An 18,165-nucleotide genomic window follows, 5' to 3' on the forward strand; every position below is an offset into this window, starting at 1 on the left:
TTTTCCCTCCGTACGTCGCTTTTGGCTGCCGTCCCCCTTGCTGTCCTCGCCATCTATCGCCTGGCATCCTTGATGGCCCCTGCGCCGCGAGAGACCAAACGCGCACACACACACACACACAGCTTCACATATTTGGGAAGGAGGGGCTTGACAAGTGCAAGGAGGGGCAGTAATGGAGGGTTGGTACCCCGGGGACCCCCTGCAGCCAGTGCCGAGATAGCAATAGAGGGAAAAGGGGCGTGGGGTTTTAGGGTTAGTGGGTGCCTGAATACTCTGAGGAACTTCACAGTCTATGGTAAGACAAAATGTGCGTGTGTGCATTGCGCGCATGAGTGTGGTATGTAATAGGGGTAGGCAGCCACCTTAGGGACCTGAGAGCTCATTTATGCTCTGCTGCATGTTTCACTCAGTGTGCTTGTGTACGGTGATGCCACCTGGTCCCTCTCCTCTGGTCAATTAGCAGAGAGAGTGGAGGGTAAGAGGAAAGACTCAAGCTAAAGCGGGAGACACAAATACCAACAATCGGACCAAATTTGAGCTTTCTCCCTCACGATTGAACTTGGCAAAGGCGATATTATATGAGAGGTTATCCTCCGCCATTATCCTGTGGTGTGGGGTTTGTTAATCGTGGTTTTTTTTTTCCTTGCCTTCTGCTCAGAAAATGGTTGTGACAATCGTAAATGGTAATCGTGTTCAATATTTACCATGGGGGAGTCTGGATGTATGTAGTCAACACCTATTTTGACTGTGTCTGACAAGTTATTCACCACTGTTAAAGGGCAAGTCAACCCAAAGATATTTTTTTTCAAGAATATGTTTGTGCAGGCCCACTAGTTGAGACAAGGGTCCCCAGGTCAAGGGTGGAGGGTCGCGGCCGGATCGGCAAAAAAAGGGTGCCGTAGAAGTGCCCAGCTCTGGTGTTTTCATTATCTTGAGTACACCACACACTATAAAGAAAAACACGTTTTTACCTAGTTTCTTCTAACATTATCTTGTCTCAACTTCCACAGGAAGAATTGAAACAGATATTTTCCGGCCAGAAAAAAAAAACTGCCCCACTGTGCTCCTCCTATCTCCTATATTGAAGAGGCGCCACTGTGCATGTTCAACTTTTAACTGGACTCAATGGGTCAAGATTTGTGTGCCCCAAACTGGAAAGGCGGCACAAATGAGACAATTGCGAAATAACTTAATTCAGCATTAAATTTATATTCATGCTGCTCATTGAAAAGTAGATGTGCTTAATATTTCAAAATACTTTTTGAACTTACTTTTTGGATTATTCAAATAATGTAGTGGCCACCATGAGTGGTGGGGAGGCGCCCGAAGGCCCTCTATCGGCCTTAGTGACTTTATTTGTTACCCACGTGTCATGCTCGCATTGCATATTAAAAGATGGACTTGGACTGCAGTATGCACTCTGAAAGCAAGAACCTCATGGAATGCTCAAGACTTTGTAAAGATATCTGTAATTTCACCCCCAATGAGGAAATGTAGCAAAAACGTCTTCCTAGTGCCCTGCTTGTCATTGTACCAGTCAAGCTCAGTACAATATGAAATATTGTGAGGATTGTTAGCACTGCTAGAACAGGCCTTGGAGCAATCAACCTGCTCCAGGTACTGTGCACGTTGACTTATCCATCGGTAAATATGTCATGTCATGTCATCTTCCAAACCGCTTATCCTATATAGGGTCGCGGTGAGTTGCTGGAGCCTATCCCAGCCGTCAATGGGCGAAGGCAGACTACACCCCGAACTGGTCGCCAGCCAGTCGCAGGGCACACATAGACACTGTCACTGAGCGGGAATTGATCCCACGCTGCCCGCACACAACTCAGGCGTGTGTACCACTACACTATCAGCGGACTCGGTAAATATGTTTGTTTTTGTTTTTTTTAATGAGTGGAAAAAGACAAAAAGCTCCCTAAAAAAAAAAATCTTGTTTTAGATCTATCTAAAATTCATTGTTCGGTTACAAAATCCAAGTATTAACCTTCACCCGGGCTGTCTCTCTTTTTTTTTTTTGTCTCTCTTTCATCCCTCTCTCCCCTGCGTTCCCTGTCCCAGCATGGGCCTCCCATGCTTGTGTGCGTGTGCAAGCATGTGTGCGTACGTGTGCGTCAAACGCACGCTGTGAGACAAAGTGTAACGGCAGGATGCTCTGCGACTTTGTCATCTCACTATGGGTCACATACACAAACGCTCGCGCATGGACTTGGTCTCAGAGGGAGATTTCATACCGAGCGTGCGGTCCCCACACATACTGATCAAAACAATGTATTTGTCACAAAAGAGAACTCTTTCATGACACACACACACACACACACACACACACACACAACTGCACAGTGGATGGATGCCCGTGCCCATGCCTTTGTTCCGGACCCCAATTATATGTCTGAAAATCAAAATGTTTTCCATTCCATTCTGTCTCTATCTTTTCGTTTGTTTTAAGTAAGTACCGCCACTTAATTCCATCACTCTTTAAAAATCACCCTTTTCATTCATACAGCTATAAACTACAACGCAACATCAGTTTTGTAGTATGAAACATGACAATCGATTTAAATGAAGCTCTATAAGCTCCTCCCACTATTATCCGCCCTCTATTAATGTGTGCGACTCCCCCCTGTCGCTTCAATCTCCTGGTCAATGATAATGAACTTCTGTCAGTCTCGCTGGGTTTCGGACACTCTGGCGCCTCACACAACCCAGCGGCCTTTGAGGTTTCTGTTCGTGTGTGTGCGTGTATGTGCGCGCGTTTGTCTGCTTGTGCGAATTGGGTGGTGATAGGGGACACCGGTGGTGGAGCATACCGTCCTCATAAGCCTGTGAGGCACCCGACACACACACGTACACGCGCGCACACACCTATTGAAGCAGGATTAGGGCACCCTTGTTGGCCTTTGAGGCAAGGAAAGATGGGAATCTTTGTGTGCGTTTGTGTGTGTGTGTGTGTGGGTGTACTTGTCAGTGTGGGTGTCACGGGTTTATGACTGAAGATGTTATTAATCTCACAATCGCCTGCAGCTTGTTGTGCTGACTGGCGAACGTGCGCGTACACAAACGGCGTTTTTTTTTTTTATTTGTGTCACTTATCACAGGACATGGTAGAGGCATTAATACTTTATAAGTGGAGATATGCACGTTGTCTTACAGGATATTGATGGAAACGTGTAATAATGTGCATGGTGCCGTGTTCCGTTTTTGCTCTTGATTTTATCATTTAAATTTTTATTGCTAATCATTAACTCATAGAGGACTAGACATTTCCAGACCTTGTATTTAAAAATATATAGATAGGTTCGTGGGATTGAATGGCTAGACTGTGAAAAGACAAATAAATATCTCATTGGCAGTGAATGAGTCAAATCAATATTGATTGATTAACTCATTCAATCCCAAAGACACATTTGTACGTCAAGACAAATGAATATGTCCTTGGCATTGAATGAGTTAAGGGTGCCAGCATTGACGGATAGTGATAGTGAGACACAAGCCACTAACTTTTTCTCTGGTGTTGCAAGCAGAATACTTCAAGCAGGAAACAAAAAAAAAGTGCAGATGCGGACAGCAGATGGACACATGGCCTTTTAAAAAAGGAGCAGCCTGGCTCCTTGTTAAAAAAAAAAAAAAAGAATTTATATGAAGGCATGCGGTGCAGTTGTGAGTTGCTTGTGATGATGTACAGTACGTTATGAAAAACCGTGACGCACCCAAATTATGCAGATGTGCACTCATAAAACTTCAAATAAAAACTTGAATGTCATACCATTATATCATTAAATTATGGACGTTATGTCCAAAATTTTAATGACGCCACTAAATGGGCTTTGGGCCATCCAAATGAATCGGCAACCGAGGGACCGAGATGAGAATAAATGGAGCCAGCGACGAGCTAAGTGGGGGATGCAGCGGACAGTGGGGGTGGCGGGATAACGAGGACCGAGAGACGGAAGGGTGGCTACAGGATGGAGGTAGATCACTCACAGCCCCAGTGGGGAGGACAGGCAATTACCAGTTGGGGCATACGTAGCACTGGGACTGTTGGGTGTTAAGTGTACGAGAGGGGATGGAAAATGAAAGCAGAACATGTGGCAGGGATGAGAAGAGAATGGACATGACTGATGTATCCTAAAACAAATATCCCCGACAGTCCAAAATGCGCATGTGCTGGTAAGGCTCGAACAAAGGAGATGATTTCTTTTATGTGCGTTACCGCCAACAAGGAGCTGTTGTTGTTTAAAAGCATCCAGTCACTAATTAGCGTGGAACAAAATTAGTGCTCTGATCAATCACGCTAAACTTTTAACCCGCCCGGGTCGTCCCCGTGAAATGTTGACGTGCACGTGTGTCTATCCTGTGAGTCGCTAACTCACAGCGTTGGTCTGCCTGCTGTACCTGCAACAAACATCTGTCGTGAATGCTGTATTATCAAATGTAAAATATGTTCCTGTTTTTTTTTTTTTTTTCTCTTCTTCTTCCCCATATTGCTCAATCGAGCCTTAACGTGCATATGTATCCGTGTCCTATTTGCAGAGGAGGGCATCAATCACGAGTGCAAGCTGTGTAACCAGATGTTTGATTCACCTGCCAAGCTGCTCTGCCACCTGATAGAACACAGTTTCGAAGGCATGGGAGGTACCTTCAAGTGTCCCGTCTGCTTCACAGGTGAGGGAAAAACAGCGCACGTTCACCTTCAAGGACAGTCTGCAGGGAACTTTTCGGTCTACGACTGCTTGATTAGCCTCGCGGCCCCTTAGTCAACAAGAAGTAGTTTGTCAGTAGTAGTTAGTAGTTTTTTATACAGTTGGTTTACATTTCCATCATCAAAAAATGGATCCATGTGTGAATTCTAAAAAAAAAAAAAAAAAAAAAAAAAAAGATACCTAAAAGGTGCAGCTAGATCCAAATGTTTTGTTGTTAGCGAATGCCTTTTCGTATCGTGTAGCACTTGTGCTTTATTTTTGGGCACAGCATATTTTGCATGTGACGTAGGTGTGTTATCGTCCATGCTTGTCTGCTTCATGAAGTATGCTAGAAGTGTTCAACTGTATAATGGCCACGAGGTTTCTTATAATATTATACACAATGTTGGTTTTTAGCATCATTTAATCTTTTCTTCCAAGACTGCCTTTGCTTTTGCTCCTCCCTTGTTCGGACTCCCGATCTGCATCTTCCCCACCCCCTCCCTGTACACGCACTTACGCTCCCCATGTCACTTCATCTCTCTCTTGGCCTTCGCCAGTTGTTGAGTTGAGTCTCGTGTTGTGTGCTCGTTCCCCAGGTGCGCAGCGATGCTTTAAACTTTAACTCTATTCCTCGGTGGCCTATGAATTAGTAAAATGGCCACCGCTTCTATGGGGAGTCTTAATAATTCAACGCATACACACTCAGTGAAAGCCAGAAGTTTACTGAAACAAAAGAGAAGCAAAGGAAAGAACGCTCAGAAAAAGAAAAAAAACTCCACGAAACAACGCTAGAGCAGAAGTTAAAAAAGGAGAGATAATTTATTGATAAATATCACAAGGTCTGTTGAGGATAGCTCTTCTTGTTTTCTCTGCTTATTTCCCCTGATTCCTCCTCTATGCTGCTCTCCCACACTCTTCCATTTCCTGATGGTTCCTTTACGTGTGATTATTTGTACAGCCACGCCACTATTTATTGTATTACCTATTAATCGGACAACAATCACCTTGAATGGTTTTAGTCAGACTTAAGGTCACTCAATGGAGAACTTATTCCATGTTGAAGCCAGACGAAATGGTTGATCCTCAGATATTTTAATGCTTCCGCTGTATCTGCTAAACTTGTCAAACATTTCACATCATGTTTTTTTTTTTGACCTTAAAAGGGAAGTCAAGTTTTTTTTTTTAAGAATATGTTGTATGCAGGCTCGCTAGTTGAAACAAGGCAATATGATTCATATGAAATATGAATCTAGCAGCAAAATCCACCCGTTTTTAACCATCTCAGAGGGCGGCCATTTTGTCATTTATGTCGACTGACGATGACATCGAAGTTGCGGGTGGATTAACTCATATTGCACAAACACAATATTAATAAGAATGCTGTGTTCCATCTAGCGGGCCTGCATAGAGCATATTCTTAAGAATAATATGTTTATGTTGACTTCCGCTTTAAGGTTGATGCTTCACTGAAATATTTAATGGGTGTTCCTCCTCCTCCAGTGTTTGTACAGGCCAACAAGCTGCAGCAGCACATCTTTGCAGTCCACGGTCAAGAGGACAAGATATACGACTGTTCGCAGTGTCCTCAGAAGTTCTTCTTTCAGACTGAACTACAGGTATGTTGGCTGCATCGCATACTTTGGTCCCCGCTTTAGTTGGTCTGCCCAACCGTCTTAGCAGGGTCCTAGCAAGCATGATGGCATTTAGGTGTGTGAATGCATGTGTTCAAATGGGTCGATGGGATCAGTCACCCAAGTGTAGGTCGTAGGCCAGCTGTGGCCTGGTCAGTTACGAGCGTAATCGCCGGTCTTGCATTTCATCATGTCATCATCTACTGGAGTCATCTCGCACCAGACCAGTGAGCCGAAAGTGGAAATGTGTGACCTTCTTCACCTTATGCTGTAAGGAACGCACTATAAACTCCATACAAACATTTTTATACCAAATTTATGCCACTGTTTTATTTGCAAACTATGATAAATATGAGCTTTTTTTTTTTTTTTTTTTTTTGCAGCGCACAGATGATAGTGTTAATAATTGATGCAGAATCAACAAAACACAATTTAAAGGTCCCAATGCAGATATTTTTTCTATCCGCGACAGAACCATAGCTGCCATTTTAGTGTATACTGTGTGAATAATAAACCCCATTCTGCTTGGTATTTCATCTTGAACCTTTGCTTTCAACGAAGGATTAGCATTGTGCACTTTTCTTAACTTAATGTTTCCCGCACTACTTAAAAGCCTACTTGAAGATCAGTCATCTCTTCAGTTCATACTATCTCAAGAGTATTAACAGCGACCAGACTGGGTGTCTGATCCATTATCAGACAAATGAAAAGTTGACGATGTTAACATGTTGCTATACATAATAGGAATATGGTGATAGATATTTACATAGTTAACGTGAGGATTTACTTGCAGCCAAAAGACACACGCACAGTGGCAGTGATGTAGGACTGAAGGTGGTGGGCATATGGCCGGCCAGTCAATTTAACAGCAGGGTAACTGTTGGACCCTGTCGGTTAATGTTCACACAGACACAACTCGCTGTCATTCCTCTTACTTATGCACTGTCCCAGGTGGCTCCTCCCCTATGAAAATCGGATTCAATGATGAGCCTTCAAATGATCTCGCCGCAGCGTTCGTTGGGAAAGCTGCCTTGACAAAACATTGATGGCGCTTTGATTGTCAATGTCGGAAAGGTGTAAATTCCGCAATGTATGTGTTTTTTAAAAATTGTTTTCATTTTATTCTCAACAACTTCAATAAGTAATCAGATATTTGAGTTACTGTAAGTCATTTAAAAAAAAAGCATTAGGAGAAAAAAATGTTACACGTACAGTGTATTTATTTATCTGATAAAACCAATTGTTAGTAATTTAGGATTCAGTAAATTATTAATACAAAAAATAAAATGGTTTGTTATTTTTACATTATTAAAATATTTGAACAATTTTTTTTTTTTTTTTACATCATCATTGAATAATGTGATGCGTTGCATTTCCTATAATGAATTTACAGAGGAATCCAACCCGAACATATTTTTTTCAAGAATGGTCCCAGCAGGTCCACTAGTTGAATCACGGCATTCTGATTAATATTGCTTTGGTGGAATATGAGTTAAGGAGCAAAATCCACCCGTTTTTAGCCATCTGACGGGGCGGCCATTTTGTCACTTCTGTCGACTGAAAATGACATCACAACTGCTCAGGGCTCAGGTAACGACCAATCACGGCTCACCCCTTTTCTGAAGCTGAGCCGTGATTGGTCGTTACCTGAGCCCTGAGCAGTTGTGATGTCATTTTCAGTCGACAGAAGTGACAAAATGGCCGCCCCGTCAGATGGCTAAAAACGGGTAGATTAACACTTATTCCACAAACAAAATTTGTTTTATCTTTAAGGAAACAAATCGTCACTCGGTCATTCATTGCTATTTTCCAAATCTTATTTTTAATAGTATTAGAGAAACTTCACCTTCCATACCAGTGTTGAAATGAGCAAGTTAATCAACTATCAATTCTACCCTATCTACTAAAGTTGTATAATGTCCACGCTTATCCCTAGTTTATATTGAAGACTAAAAGGTTGTGTAAGGTCATGAAAGCTTCATTCTTTTTTGGGGGACACTCAAAACTCACTGTATTTCTTCCCGGTGGCAGCTGCACTTAAGGCTTTATCCACCTTATTAACTGTTTAGTGCCCATTCCGTGTGTGTGTGTGTGTGTGTGCGTGTGTTTGTGCATTTGTGATAACCCGCGGCCTCAGTTCGCCGTGCCACAGCTCCATCGTCCCACAGGAGGGCTCTCTAAGTGGGCTGGACAGGAAGGCCGACTGGCGGAGATGGAGAGCTCCTACCAAGGAGGTTAATGCCACAGCTAGCATTTATCGTGCGTGCGTGTGAGTGTGTGTGTAAAATGGGGTTATTTGTGTGTGTGTTTTAATGAGGTGCGGATGGATGAAGACGGCTGCTTGGCCAGCTCGAAAAGGCTTTGGCCTCTTTCAAGCTCTCAGAGGGTTTATATGATGTCCAGCTCACACTCTCGTCCTCTATCTCGCTCACACACACACACACATGCACGCACACACACACCCTAGGGTCATTGCGGCGTGGACACATCGCTGCATCATCCCGTCTCCCTCCGGACTGATTCCTTCTTCACTCCTTCATTTTGCCCGCTTCCAACTCCGTCCCTCCTTCCACATCCACGGTCCCGTTGATCGTGTCAGTCTGCTGGTCCTCGCTGTCCGTCTTTTATCCCACTCTTCCGGTCTTTCTCCCTGCCTCACATTTTTGTCTTCCCGCCTCCCTCTCTCCGACTCCCCCCCTGCGTCCCAGAAGAACCAGCCCCTATGCATATTTTAGCCCCTCTCCTCTCTTCCTCTCCTCTGTGCCACTCCCCGGTGCCACATAAATAGTGCAGACGTAAGCTGGTAAATAAGAGATGTTTTGCTGTGTGTCTTTGTGCATGGGTGTTTGTGTGTGGGACTGAGGGAGGGTGTGTAAATAAGAAATGCTGTGGCCCTGATCAGCGAGGTCCTTCCAGATCTCATTTAGTCCGGGGCTTTCTGTCTGTCAGTGTGGTTTTTTTTTTTTTTTTTTTTTTCCTGATTCACTTCTAGATCACGGTGTTTTTTTTTTTTTTTTTCATCCATCACCAAACCTCCCCAGTCATCCCTCTCTTTGATTCCTCCGGATCTGTTGTTCTTTAGCGCAAGTTAATATTGCATCAGCGCTAGGTGGGTGGTGAATTGCTGGTCAGATAAATAAGTGAATGGATGATCGTTAGTTTTGTGCGTGTGTGTGTGTGCTGCTTCTTTCCACCTGGGCTGTGCCCCTGTAGTGTTGAATATTGTAGTTTTGCATGCACACACCACAATGCTTTTAGATGCAATTAAAGAACATGTACTGGTTTTACACTTACAGGCCAAAGCTTAGAGATACATCTCCACAATCTAATGAGACCCTATATAGAAATATATCAAATATTTAGCATTTACAATCATAACAATGCATAGATATCTATTGATTTGGCATTGAGTATACCGTATTGGAAATAAGTGACACTGGCAAAACTGAGCATGAATTGGAGCCGTTCATTCGTTCTTTGGATTGTGCCGGTGTACCTAATTAAGTGAACAAGCAGAAATGAACCACTCATGGAGCCTATCCCAGCTGACTTTGGGCAAGGTGCTTGGTGGGTACACCCCGCACCGGTCGCCAGGCCAACACAGGCACATTATAAATGCTTCTCATTGGAATGATACTGGAGAAGCATCCACCAGTATGGCGTATATTTGAAAATAAATCACAGATTGACTCTTAAGCGAGACATATAATACATTCGTTTTCTCAATTGAAAGCATCCAACAAAACTTAACTCATTCACTGCCGGTGACAAATTTGTCTTTTCGCACTGCAGCCATTCAATCCCAGGAATTTATTTCTATATTTTTTTCTTTTCTTTTTTTTCAAACTTTAGGGTAAAAGAGTGTCTGAAAATGTCTGACGGTGAATGAGTTCATGTTTAAGCACCTCCACATCCAGACTGCAACCGAATGCGGCTCAGCCACAGACACATTTTCAGAAATAGACGCCCAACAAAAGATTTCCTTTGTTGTTTGTGCAGATAATTGCTGCTATACTCCTGCTACTTTATTGTTAGACAGTAGCTACAAATCAACCTTTCTTTAATGTATTATCACTACTGTTCGCATTACGTCTGTGTGTCGAATAACAGCCTCACTGTCACTCCGTGTAACTAAATAATGAAAGGTGTGTACGCGGCTGAACCACAATAGTTTTTGGTCTTACAGGTGTGTTTTTGTCGTGCGTTTGGGTCTGAGTGTGACTTCTGACAATGTTTGGGTGTTGCTGCTGGCTGTGAAACTTGTGTGAAGTCGTGTGAAGTGTTCTATGATCCGCGGCTGTGTGAGTGTGTGCGCACGAGGGAGAACTTGAGCCAAAGATCCTTTGGCGTTCTAAGGTAGAATACTCAGTTGGCCCAAGTGCTCTCTGGGAGACTCCGTTATTAGGATTGGGACTCAGCAAACGCATACACACACTCTTCTTTCCTGAATCTGATTTGGAAGGTATAATCAACAAAAAAAAAAACGACTGAATTACATTATCATCCTACTGGTTCACAGTGTATACATACCATATGTGGAAAATAATAATAATGTGAGTTGTCTGTTTTAGGGGTTGAATCACTAAAGAATTTTTTTATGCGGTTATAATGTGATAAAAGTCGAGTCAAGTTCAGTTCATTGATGATATCGTTTTTTCCGTACAGTGCCCGGTCCGAGTTCCCAACCTTTTTCGCACCGTGGACCGGTTTCCCATAATCGCATCTTTCAATGGGTCGTTCTAGAAACAGACAGACAAATGCATAAAAATTCAACTCGCCATTACGCTTAAGGGGCTATACCGTGTTGTTGTTTTTTTTTGCTAAGTAAAGGGACATGCGTTGGGGGGGAGTAAAAGCGCAGTATCATTATTATTATCATTATTATTATCCATCCGTTTTCAACACCGCTTATCCTGTTCAGGGTCGTAGGGTGCTGGAAGCCTATCCCAACTAATTTTGGTGAAAGCCGGACTTTACAGCTGATCCCGTATCAGGTGAAAAAGATCAATTTCATACGTTTTCTGAACTTGTAAAAGGTCACGAAGCGACAAAATAATCCAAATGTTCAAAATACAAATGTGTCGCCAAATGGAACAGTAATAGCTTTGTTTTATATTACACAATGTAACGTTTTTGCTTAGTTTTTTTTTTGTTTTTTTAGCAGCGCTGTAGTAAGTGCCAATAACAGAGCCGCAGGCACGCGTGCACATACACGCGCGCGCACGCACGCGTACACAGGCGCGTCTGCCTCCGCTGCGCTCTCCTCCGGGCCTTTGTCCCCTAAAGATTTGTGTTTGGAGGGACGCTCGTTTAGAACAAGGAGCGATGAATGATATGAAAACATTCAGGGAAAGCTAAAAGATACTTTAAAATTTGTCTGCCTTGCCTAATATAAAGAAGCCGCCTTACTAAATGAACGGCATCGACAAAGAGTTGAGAGCGCGACTGACACCTTACCTATTAGCTGTTGCGACGCCACACATCCAAATGATTTCACCTCAAATAGAACGCGTGTACATTTGATGACAAGCAAGCTTGTTCCCCTCTTGTTGACTGACTGTGCCAAAAAAGTGTGATCGGGCATCCCTATTATTATTATTATTATTATTGTTATTGTTATTATTATTATCATTATTATTATTATTATATCTTCATGGGATTAACTGGCAACCAGCGCAAGGGTGTTTTGCCTTTCCGAAAGTCAGCTGCTAGTATAGACTCCAGCTCACCACGACCCTGAACAGGTAACGCAATGAAAACAGATGTGGACGGATGTCCGCATGTGGACAAGCCTCAACCAATGAAAATGCGTCACCCTGCGTCTCCACATATTTTGTGATTCTGTCTTTGTTTTTGATTGCATGTTTGTATTTTTGGTTGCTATTCTGTCATGTCACATGTCGTTTTTTTAATGTTTTTTTATGCATGTAGCTCTCTTGGTGTGGCTGAAATGTGTCACGCAGTACTCCAGTGTGATTAGCTGTCTGTGCTGGAAGTGAGGTCACTTCCTCCTTTCAGCTTTCGGCAGGGAGCTTGCACCTTTGCTGTCGATCGGAGGTGGGTGGAGGGGGCATGGGGGGGGGTGTCGGCATGAGCAGTGTGTGCCTTTGCATCTCGTGTTGCGGTTTTGGGCGCGCGCCCTTTCGTGCTGTGAGTGTATTTTGGGTGTGTTTACTGGTCCAAACCTTACTGTCTGGGGCAGAGGGGAGGGGAAGCCCCCATGGGAGAAAACACTCCAAACAGGAGGTCACGCAGGCTGAGCTGGAGGAGGAGGAGGAGGAGGAAATCAGGACTGGTCGTGACTCGGTTGAGAGAGAAACCCATGTTTTGGATAAACAAACTGGTGTCACTTACCACTTAGCTGAGGAGATGGAGGACTTACAGGAAGACATGTGGACAAGTCACCCAGGGAGGCACGGAAGCATGTGTGAGGGGAACAGGGAGTGAGTGCAGGCGGGATGTTGAGGGCAGAGGGTGCGTTTATTTTCAAGCTGCTCCCGGGGCAGCATCCTGCCCTGGACGGGCGGGGCTAAAGACAAGCCAGAGAGGAGAGGAAGCGGGCTAGCCCATCTGCTTGTCCCCGACAGACACACACGCATACACGTACTGTCGAGAGACACACACTTTGTTGGAAGAATGTCAACTGAGCTATAAATAAATTGAACTCAATGAAGACCGTGAGGCCACTCAGGTGATTTTTCATTTACTGTTAAAAAGGCCATCGCACACACATTTGGAGTGCCTCCAATTACCCCCACATGTACACGCATTTGACACACATTTACGTACTGACAGACAGACACCCCCATGATACATGAGGGAAGCATCCGCGCACACGCCTCTTTCTTTATCACCTCCACTTCAAGTGGACCATATTCCAACGTTTATGTTTGAGAGTCAAAATCATGACTCGAACTGTTCCCCCCACACACGCGCGCCAAGCTATGTCGTCACCGCCCGCGTGTTTGTCGTAGTGTTAAAAGTGCGGACGTGAGCGGTGCTCTTTCTAACTTTAGACATGATCAACGCATGAACACACACAATCAAGCCAAAGTGAGAACAGAACCCAGCGCAAATGCACACGCACACATTCAACGTGCCGTGTGGAAGATAACAGAAATGAGAGTGCGCGACAAAGCAGATTACATTTTGTCTTTATCTCCATCTCCTCTTCTCTCCCTACGCTGTCCCATTCTACCTTTCCGCAGGAGACTCTGTTTGTCGCTCTCTGCGTGTGTCCATATTCAGTGTGCATAAATGCGTGTGTGCGTGCGTGCGTGTGCATGAATGTGCTCTTAGCTGCAAGTGCGAGGCCATGAATGCATTCCCATGTGTGCGTCTGGCAGTGGTGTGTGTAGGTAATGCGACAAGGCCATATTTCCCCCGGGCCCGGGGCTCTGCTGGCTTTCCACTCGCTCGCTCTAAGCAGTTTAGGAAAAACAATGACAGGCCTCGATATGGACTGGACCAGTCGTGCTTGGAAGACATCTCTTCTGAGGACAGTGCACATACCCTTCACATGAAAACATTTACCGGTTTATATTGAGCTTTCATCAGACTCACAATTACCTTTAGATATTATTTACTATTCACACATGATTTGATATGCAGTATTAGCATCAGGGCTGGACTGGCCATCTGGCATAGAGTTGCTGATGCCCGTTGGGTTGATGTGGTGCTATTTAATTATTATTTTCCTCCATAATCTCCAAGAGACCAGGCCACAATCTATATATATATATATATATATATATATATATATATATATATATATATATATATATATATATATATATATATATATATATATATATATATATGAGTACCTGAGAGTACAGGTGCATCTCAATAAATGAAACTATTTTGGGAATCTCACTATGTTGGGGATTAAATCATGTTTTAATCAATATCAATCAATATAGGATACTATATTATTAAATCAGGTTTTAATCAATATCAATACTATAAATCATGTTTTATTCAATATCAATATAGGATACTATATTATTAAATCATGTTTTAATCAATATCAATGCTATATTGATTGATATTGATTAAAACATGATTTAATACAGTATCCTATATTGATTGTTATTGATTAAAACATGATTTAATGTTGACAGGATTTAAACATATACTTTAATATTACACATAACAAATATTTTTGCATTTATGTGCTAGATAATAGCTAACGAAAACAGAAATTCCACCACCTCAATAAATTAAAAACAATAGCAAATGTATTTAATATAGAAATTTGGTAGAAATTGGCCTTCTGGAAAGTGTACAGTCATGTTTAATCAATCTATAAAATAATGGAGTTGCACTTCTTCAATTGAGCTACTAAAATAACTACACTTTTATGCCGTAGTCTAATTTATCAAGATACACAGTCCGAAAGGTCGTCCACATTAGCAATCAACAGAAACCAATGGCTAACTCACTAATTGATTAAGAAATCAATACTTGTGTCCTTATCGTGCACATGTGGAACTTTGCAGACACACGTGCTCACTTCTGATTGATCGCCACACTGCATGATTAATAATAAGCTTGTAGCAATAACACAATACACGAAGGGGACGGTAGCCGCCGTGTGCCCCTGCTGTCATATGATGGCATCGTCCATGTCACAGTGGCTTCCTGTTTGATCACCTTCCTCCTGTTCTCCCCCCAGGGAATAACCCTCCGTCTCACCCTCCTCCCCTTTCCCTTATGCTCCATCCCTCGTGCCATCTACAAATCAATACAGCCAACAGCGACACCCACCTCCAATCTCGCTCCTTTTACCTTGCTGTAGTATTTCCTTGCCGCCTTTACCACTCCACTCCCATTTGCAACCCTTAAGAGGTCAAGCCTGACGTAAGGTAGGAGATGATGCGGTGTTAAACTCGCGAAGGCACGACTCGGACGTCTCCCCTCGTCCTTAAAGAGGAATGAGCCTGACCCCCACTGGCTTGGAGAAGTACTACAACTATTCTCTTCATTTCGGGGAGAGACAAGAGGAGATGCTCTTTCTGTCATAATGGGGTCAGTTAGCCTCCCAGTGCAATGTGTGACATTGCTGGAGACACCTTGACACACACACACAGGCACACGTTATTTGAGCTGACTTCAAAGGCGATGGGGGAACATGTCGACTGGCGGCGTGCACCTCTGCCTCACAGTTCTGACGTTTGGGGTTCAATCCGGTCTTGATAGATGGAGATGGAGATTAGCTGTCGGAAATGGATGTGCGTTACATTGATATGCTTTACTTTCCCCCGGACAGGCTCGAGCTTGGACTCGAAAGGCGAGTGACGGATACTCGCAAAACACACACGCACTTGCGCGCACTCTGTCATGCTTAGCAAAGGGCTCAGTGGAACATGCTCGGCAAGATAAGGGCTACAGAATGACAAATAAGTATTATCAACCCAAAACCACATATAATCCTTCACATGCGTGTCCCCAACCGGCCCTCCTCTCCTCTGTGTTGTGTTCACCCCCTTCTCGCTCTCTCGCTGTCTCGCTCTCCTTTATGTCCCGTCTGTAGCGGAGCCGATCTGTGAGCCGGGGTGATTAATCTGAAGGAAGCTGCGTTTTAGGGGTGCTGGTGGGAGCCGGGGTGCAGGGTGGGCCTTGATTGGGAATGTCTCACTGGGAATTGTGTTCTTCGGTGTGTGTGCGTGTGAGAGGGAAGGAGAGCGATAAGGTACGTTTCATGGGGACAAGCTGTACAGTCGAGGGAAAAGAGGAGAGGAGGCGGAAAGCATCGGAGAGGAAATTTCCCTCTGATACGCACACATGAATAATACCCAGAGAAATCTTTCCAATCATCTTGCCATACGCACACTCACACGCGGACACAGAGTATTTCCGCTGCTTTAGATGTGATGGCTTTGCGTTCCAAACCAACAAATCCAGATTATCAGTTCAGCTCCCCGTTGCAGCCGATATGTGGGAGCCGCAGGGGACCGGTGAATGGAATGCGTGCGTGTGCGTATGATCTCACATGTGTTTTCCACACATGGTAACTTTAACATGAGAAGACACTTTTTTTTTCTTTTTTTTTTTTTTTATAACAAGTTTAATGAGTTTCACAGCGACTGCATTAACACTCACTTAATTTGTAGTCTGTCTGTAAATTTTCCACACAGAAGTTTACAGTACACTCTTCGTTGTGCTCGAAACAAACAAAGGTTTAGCCCACTGACTGCATCACCCAATTGAGATAGTCAGAAGCCTTTGTGGTAATATTTATTTTGGTATACTTGTATGGGCGTTAAAAATGTTACATTAGAATTGATTAATGTCACTATCAGAGGTGGGAAGTAATTGAGTACTCCATTACTACACTTATATATCGTCACTGTCCTGTGAAAAACACTTATGTCCAATTTTGGACATTTTTAAAATTTTCACATTATTGCGATGTCTGTAACGCAGAAACACCATTCACGTATAAATAAGAACATTTGAAAAAAACAGGACAGCGACGATATATGTTTCACTTTTTTTCAGGTCTGTACCTTACTTGAGCATATATTTTAAAATGTTACTTTTAAGGACTTCTAAGGTGAGGGATGGCATGATGTGAAAGTCACAAAACAAAAACAAAATATCGAAAAATCGCAACCTATAAGAAAGTAAGATAGTCAAGGCTCTGGATGGTCACGCATCTCTGTTTGTCTGAGTTAATATGGAAGAAAGCGAACCAAACTGTGTCATCAAACATGACACCACAGAGACTGAAATCCAAGAAACCTTACGGGAAATGCCTTTTCAAAATTGATGACCGTAAGAATAGTTCATGGTGGATGCAGTGCCTTCTGCGGCGTCCAATTTAAAAAAAAAAAAAAAAAAAAATTATAAAGAAAAATCACATTCAATTAATTGTTGTTAATTAAGAGCAATTTCCATACCACAAAGCGATGCAGCCATTGAGGACTCCTGATGAGTCTGAGCCTTCTTGGCCAGCGGTTTGGTGATCTTATTCCAGGTGAGGTCCTCAAAGACCCCCAGGAAATTGGTGCTGCTCACCCTCTTGACAGCAGTACCATCAATGGTCAGGGGGGGCACTGCTGATTGCAGCAGAAATGCTGCATTTAGTTTGACGTCTTTGTTGTCTAAAGAAGTCAACATGACGTCAGCTAGTGAGCTAATGTACGTCCTTGGACACCCATAATATGGCATGCAAAAGAGCACCACTATAATGTCAATAGGGTGTGTGAAAATACCGATAAGGCGGAGCTAATTACAATCCTATTTATCAAAATCTAACCCTAGATGTGAGTGTGGCCAGAGAGGGGCTAATAATAGAGGGTGTTTCATTAGCTTATATCTCAATGATTGTTGAAGATATGAAAACCCAATTTATATTTCCAGAAAACTATTGATCTTTTGGAGCAAAAATGTCACCCAAAACATCCAAGAAATCATGTTTTAATACATTTTTTGGGGGCAATGTGCGAGCCCATGGTTACACAGGATACATCGAAACGCTATTCTATTTCCTTGCCAAATGTGAACAAGCCAATCAGGATTGATGGTTGTGAGCTCTCCACCGGCTCTTCGGATTGACTCACCGCTGGAAGGTGTTTCGAAATTGTTCGGTCATTTGGTGGCCGTCCACTGTCATTTCTCTTTGGTACGTCTGTCTGGTGGCCGCTTTGTAAATTCTATCCGAAATCTGCGGTGAACACGCGTCCATGATTCTTTTGTATCAACTCTTAAAACCCAACACACCTTTTCCTTTCCAGTGAACGGCATTATCACTAAAATAGCAATGAAATCGGTGCAAACCACGTTTCATGCAAAAAGTAAAAATATTGATTGTGACGTAACAATAGCCTAACCAGACC

The 18,165-nt window shown here is 43.2% G+C and overlaps 1 protein-coding gene across 3 annotated transcripts in view; it reads left to right on the forward strand.

Annotated features, from left to right (window-relative positions):
* Positions 1 to 18,165, forward strand: part of znf423 (zinc finger protein 423) — a 125,092-nt gene that overhangs the window by 105,258 nt on the left and 1,669 nt on the right. For all 3 annotated transcript variants that reach the window (XM_086028962.1, XM_086028961.1, XM_086028963.1), the window contains 2 exons: positions 4,540 to 4,671; positions 6,192 to 6,307. In XM_086028962.1, the coding sequence (XP_085885088.1) occupies positions 4,540 to 4,671; positions 6,192 to 6,307 (248 nt within the window). The remainder of the gene's footprint in view (positions 1 to 4,539; positions 4,672 to 6,191; positions 6,308 to 18,165) is intronic.

This window comes from Filicampus tigris, chromosome 4, assembly GCF_054856515.1.
Source record: "Filicampus tigris isolate MCC_2025a chromosome 4, RoL_Ftig_1.0, whole genome shotgun sequence".
In the NCBI taxonomy this organism is placed as follows: Eukaryota; Metazoa; Chordata; class Actinopteri; order Syngnathiformes; family Syngnathidae; genus Filicampus; species Filicampus tigris.